Source organism: Motacilla alba, chromosome 4, assembly GCF_015832195.1.
Source record: "Motacilla alba alba isolate MOTALB_02 chromosome 4, Motacilla_alba_V1.0_pri, whole genome shotgun sequence".
NCBI lineage: Eukaryota > Metazoa > Chordata > Aves > Passeriformes > Motacillidae > Motacilla > Motacilla alba.
The window spans coordinates 66,600,159-66,605,794 of record NC_052019.1 but is presented as its reverse complement, the minus strand read 5'-3'; the positions used below and the strand labels follow the sequence as shown (position 1 = coordinate 66,605,794).

The window sequence follows — 5,636 nt, the reverse complement described above, 5'->3', positions numbered from 1 at the left end:
TGCCGGCCTCTGCTCCGGAACCGCTCCGCGCCGGCCGCCGGCAGCATGTCCGCCTCCTCTTCCAGAAGGAAGAGCAAGGGGCGCCCGGCCGCGGGCGGCAGCTCCCCGCGGGATGCTCCCCTCGGAGCTGCCGCGGGCGGGCCGCTGGTGCTGCGCGTCGCCGACGCCGTGGAGGCAGGTACGTTGTGAGGGAGGCGGGGACGCGCAGCCCCGGCCCCGCTGCCTCAGCCCGGCGCGCTGAGGGCGCCTCGTTTGAATCTGAGTCCCTGTCCAGCCACTCTCCCGGCGACTCAGGAACGCGGGAGCGGGGGATGTCTCACTGCGGGCCTCCATGAAACCTACTCTTATCCCCGTGGAAGGGTGCCGGCGGCAGCGAAATGGCGGTGGAAGGGGCGGTACCGAGCGGCGGCGGGGGCTGCCCGTGTTCCCTGCCCCGCCGGCGGCACCGCCTCACGGGGGTCCGTGCGCTCCCCTCAGCGCGGGCGCCGTGAGGGCTGGCCAGGTTGTGCTTCCCGGGGAGCGCGGGAAACGCCGGGGTTACTGAGGGGAAGGGCAGAAAAAGTGATTTTTTTAAATTTTTTTTTTTTCTCCCAAAAACTTTAGGAGATGACAAAGTCCCGAAGATGCTGCGCAGAGCGCTGGCGCAGCTGTCGCTGAGCAGCATGAAGTCTGCGGATCTTTGCATAGGGAGGCCGGCCCTGCTCACCGCCGCTGATGGGCGGCAGGAGGTGAGACCCTTTCTTGACCCTATAAGTGCTTTTCTCGTGCTGTTAGCCTGCTCCTGTTGTATTCAATGGACCCAGCGTGGATCATGCATTGAGAAAAATGGTGAATGTGCTCTTCCATGTTTTCTGCACTGTATTTGCATCTGTATTCTCTGCGTTGGAAAAAAATCCATGCTGCTGATTTTTTCCCCTATACATTTATAAGTCATGTGTAAGTGGGTTATATATGATATCTTGCATAAGCACGCACATCTGTTTTACTTGCAAATAAAGTGTATAGTTATTTGCTCATCTTTTCTTCATGGACGCATAGCTTTTTCTAATCAAAACAGTGTATGCTTTTGAGTCATCTCCAGTATGTGTAGAGAGTCCTTGTGGAATTTTTTATCACATCTATAGGCAGAATATAACCCTATTAATCTTGAAAGTGTCTCAGATGAAATCTTAAAAGCTTAGTGCTCCTTGTGTCTTGCTCAGTGGAACCAGGTTTTAACCTAATCCTTCATATTAACCTTGACTGGAAATGAGAGGGGCAAGACCTCAACTGACAGGTGTTTGCTTTGAAAACTCTTCCTAGGTCTGTACTGCTTGGCCCACCACAGGCTTCCCAGGGGGGAAAATTGGGCTGGCTGAAACCACTCAGAAGAACCTGAAAGTAAATCCAGGGGATGCCATCACTGTGCAGCCTGTGACTGGTGCAGTCATCCAGGCAGAGGAAGTTGATGTAAAATTGAGGTATGGAACCTGTTATAACTTTATTGAAGTTTTTATTCAACCAGATCCCTTCAAAATTTTGTCATTCTATTATCATTTCACAGAGTTGGCATTTGGATTGTTGCGGAGTCTGGTTATAGTTATTTCCTAAATAAAATTACTTTACAGTTACTTTTGAAAGTGTAACTGTGACGTAAAATAAGCATCACAGTTCCCAGGTAGTCATTTGCAGTTTTTTTTTTCCCATGGAGAAATTCCTCCTGATGTTCAGAGAGCCATAGTTTCATGTAAGAGGCAAGAACATAAATTACTAAAAGAATACACTGAAGTCCCATTGCTCAATTACTTCCTAGGTTTCTAGATGCTTTACAGGTGTAGTTCATTCTCTGCAAATTAAACACCTCTGGGGAGTGCTCCTATGCGTAATTTAGCTTTCCGTCCACTTAAAAGAATCAATCCCCAACTCCAGACCCCAACAACGTATAACTGTGTGCTTACTCATCAGGAAAGGCTGTGATGCTTTAAAAGGTGTCCTCTAAATAAACTTAATGCACCTGTTTTCCATCAAGCTGCTTTCTTGGGTCGTTTAAGATCGGGAAGCGGCTTTCATTGGCGGGCTTGGGGCTCCCTCCGTTGTTCGCGCTTGGAGTTGCAGCAGCTGCCTCTGCTGTAAAAGCCCTCGGTGCCGCTGCTTTTCAGCCTGCAGGTGTGCGAGTGCTTGCAGAAGTTGGGGGCTTCCGCCTGCAAAATGGGCATGAAGGGAGTCTTAGCTGGGAGTCAGCTAACTAAACGACTGGAAAATGCTTTGTGGGAAATCTTGGAGTGTTTTGATAGTGGATGTGCAACTGCTCAAGGCACTGTTTTAGTCAATACAAATTGTGCATGTGTGTTTGCAAGGCTGAAAGAGAGACTTGCCTGATCTAAATTCTTCTCACTACCTTTAGCAATGATCATCATGCCTGGGCAGCTAAGATGCCTGCACTGCCTATTGGTGATCCTAAGGAATTATAAGTACAACGTAGGATTTAGTTAATTACAATATTTTGTTTGGCAAGACTAGATTAAATAGGTACACTTCTTTTGTTACTCTGTGTCTAATACCTTCAGGGTTAAGTCCATATGATATGAAGGCTGTGAACTGCTGTGGACTGGGCTTTTGGTTTTGAGTGCTTGGAAAACCAATTTTTTCCCTTCCTACCACAGGGACAAAGATGCCACCGTTAATGCTGAGGAAATGTCTGTCTGTCTGCTGAGAAACCTTGGTATGAGTTTTGCTGCTTCTTTTGACTGTTCAGTTTTTTGTAGTTCCAGATACAAGAGCAAACATTTTCCTTTTATGTTCTCAATCTAGGGCTTGTGGCAAAATAGGGGATGTTACTTTGTTCAGGGATGTGTCTTGGGCTAACTAATTATGTCATGCTGCAAATATCTGATTTGCGTTCGTTGTGGTTCCATTTCTCCTGTCCGTTACTTGTATTGCTGGCTCAACTTAGGAATGTTCAGCACCCATTGACAGCCTTCAGGCTGATGCTGTGGTGCACTCCGGAGTTTACTTGCACTGTGAGGAAAAGAGTGCACTGCTGCACATTAATAACAAGTTAAAGGATCAACATTAACTTGAAGTTCCAATCTCTGAATCCCTTTTTTTTTATGTTGGTGGTAAATAAGTAAAGTTGCTCTTCGTTGGGTGGTAGGTGTACATAAGGAAGTCAAAAAAGCAAGGTAAGTTATTCAAGGTAGTGAATACAAAATTTTTACTTCTTACAGTACTAATTCCAAAATCCTCCCTTTGTATGAAATTTAAAGAGGTTAAATTATTCATGAGTTTAAGTGTAGGAGATTACTGGATAAACATTTGTCAGTATCAAATGTAGAGTCTGCCTGTGCACAAAGGGATCATTCAAAGAACCTGAAATTACCTCGTAATTACCTTTTGTTATGTTAATTTATAGCACTTTTTAAGCTTCCTTATAAAGAATTATTCAGATGCAAGAATATTGGATGCCTTGAGTGTTAATTGCTGCCAAGGTAGATTGAAATAGCATCATCTTTTTCTTTTTTTCTTCTTTAATCTTCTCACAGATGGTAAAATAGTCCTGCCTGGAAACCTCTTGGCTTTCACTTACTATGGCAAACTTTGCAACATCGTGGTGATGAAAGTGAAGGGGACTGATGGCACAGAGCTGATTGCCCAGGGCAGCGCCATTCCTGGTGATTGCAATGAGCCAGACCTTGAGAGGTCTGACTTGGAGAGCAGTGCCTTAGACTTATCCCTGCAGCTCGGCAGGATGGACGTTGGTGACAGTCCAGAGGTTGCCTCCATGAGCACCCCGAGCAAAGCTCTGGATCCAGGCTCACCAGTCACACCCAGCGCTCCAGACTCCGGGCACGGAGACAAAACCAGCAGGGGAGATGGTGCAGACCTCACCCAGGATCTGGAGCTGGCTGGGGAAGGCAGCACTGAGGGGCTTCCACTAACTGGCAAAACTGGAGCAGTGAGCAACACAGATTGTTTTTACTTCATTTCTTCAAAAACTAAAATCAATTTTATTGAACCAAGGACCGGTGTAGCAGAGGATGGCGAGTGTCAGTCCCGGGTCACCTATGACATGATAGGAGGCTTAAGCAGTCAGCTCAGAACTATTAGAGAAACTGTTGAACTGCCCTTGAAGCAACCTGAACTGTTCAAGAGCTATGGTATGATGCCTGAGAGTTGGCTTTCTTCATTAACGTTCTTCTTTAATGTGACTTTTTTTTATTTTTAAACACTAATTACTCCAGGATTATGCACCGAATTTTATGTAACTGACCTGGTAAACTTTTATGTCCAAATGATGTCAAACTGCTTTATAATTACACTGTGTGGATACTGTGAAGATGTTCTAGTTAGCCTGTGTGAGAAACAGTTAGGCAGGGAAGAAATGTGTGTCTGCACAAAAATTCAGGCATGCATGAGCAGAATGTATAGCAAATAGGACAGACTTCTGTACTTGGACACTTGAAAGGGGCAGTTGTTTGTGTCGTCATAAGATTTTGTGTTGGTAGACTCAGTTAATCATATCTTTTAAATGGAGAAGAACTCAGATTAATTCTTCTGCTTTTTTTAATCCCTGTGTATTCCTGCAAAATTTCAAGGAGGTCTTTTGAGGCTGTTTACTCAAACTACTCGGTGTGTTCAGCGTGGAATGACAGAGTAGAATACCAAATATGATTACTGTTGCCGTATGTAAAGTTATAGCTAATATATAAAAACTCAGAGAATTTTTGTGACTCTGTGCTGTGTATTTATCACAAATGGCTGTGTACCTTGTAGAGGTGTGCATTGCTGTGAGACAGGGCACTTTTGCCTATAAATATTTCTTTACTCTCTTGTCTTGGAGGCACTTTATTTCTCTCTATGACCTCTTCCCAAACACACAGGGGAGGTGATTTCAGTGGGGACAGTTCCCCTAGCACACAGGTGGCTGTTTCCTGGCCATGATCTACAGGTGTCAGTGGGGTGGTGTGAGGCATCTCCATCACGAGTGGTGCAGCTCAATTTGGTCCAACCCCAGCATCACCACGTGGTTTTGTGGCAGCAGGGTTTGCTTCAGCATGAGTGTTCTTCCTACCTAATCCCTGAAGCTTGAGCAGATTCTCTACTAATCACATGATGGATGATGATGTTTTCTCAGCAGTTACAAACCTTTAGCCCCCATCCAAAAGTTGGGAGTCCTTGGCTGCTCACGGGCAGCGAGGCTGGAGCTGAGGTGAGCCTGTGGTTCCACAGCCCCATGTATTGCCGGTGCCAGAAACGCCACAGGAGGGAGCAGCACATGCTTTAATGGGCTGGTGTGAAGGAACCTGTCTGTAGAGATGTTTTCATTTTTTTATCCTTTGTCAGAGGGCAGATAATTTTTTCCCTTTTCCAGTGTCATAGTTTCTAAGATTCAGGCACGTGGCCTGCCCTTGAGGCATCATTCCCTGTCTGATTCCCAGTCTCACCTGATGTTTCTTTGGTTGTGTTTCACCAGTGTCTTTTGTGCTGGGGTCAGGCCTCTGTAGAACGTTTGTCTTTGCGTTTTGCTTTCTAATTTTTCAGCTTCTCTTTTTGGATTTTGAGCCTGTTTAATTTGGCTTTGCTGGTCTTAAGCTTTCTTTGGTGGGCTCTTGACCCAGGATCACAGTTGTGTTTCGTGCAGTTTACCTGTGTTTTCT

General features: G+C 45.8%; 1 protein-coding gene across 3 annotated transcripts in view; it reads left to right on the top strand.

Annotated features, from left to right (window-relative positions):
• The first annotated feature begins 13 nt into the window (after nucleotides 1–13).
• SPATA5 (spermatogenesis associated 5) overlaps nucleotides 14–5,636 on the top strand; it is a 161,909-nt gene continuing 156,286 nt past the window's right edge. For all 3 annotated transcript variants that reach the window (XM_038136214.1, XM_038136215.1, XM_038136216.1), the window contains exons 1-5: nucleotides 14–178; nucleotides 604–728; nucleotides 1,303–1,460; nucleotides 2,643–2,701; nucleotides 3,522–4,136. In XM_038136214.1, coding sequence (XP_037992142.1) covers nucleotides 46–178; nucleotides 604–728; nucleotides 1,303–1,460; nucleotides 2,643–2,701; nucleotides 3,522–4,136 — 1,090 coding nt within the window. In that variant the 5' untranslated portion in view covers nucleotides 14–45. The remainder of the gene's footprint in view (nucleotides 179–603; nucleotides 729–1,302; nucleotides 1,461–2,642; nucleotides 2,702–3,521; nucleotides 4,137–5,636) is intronic.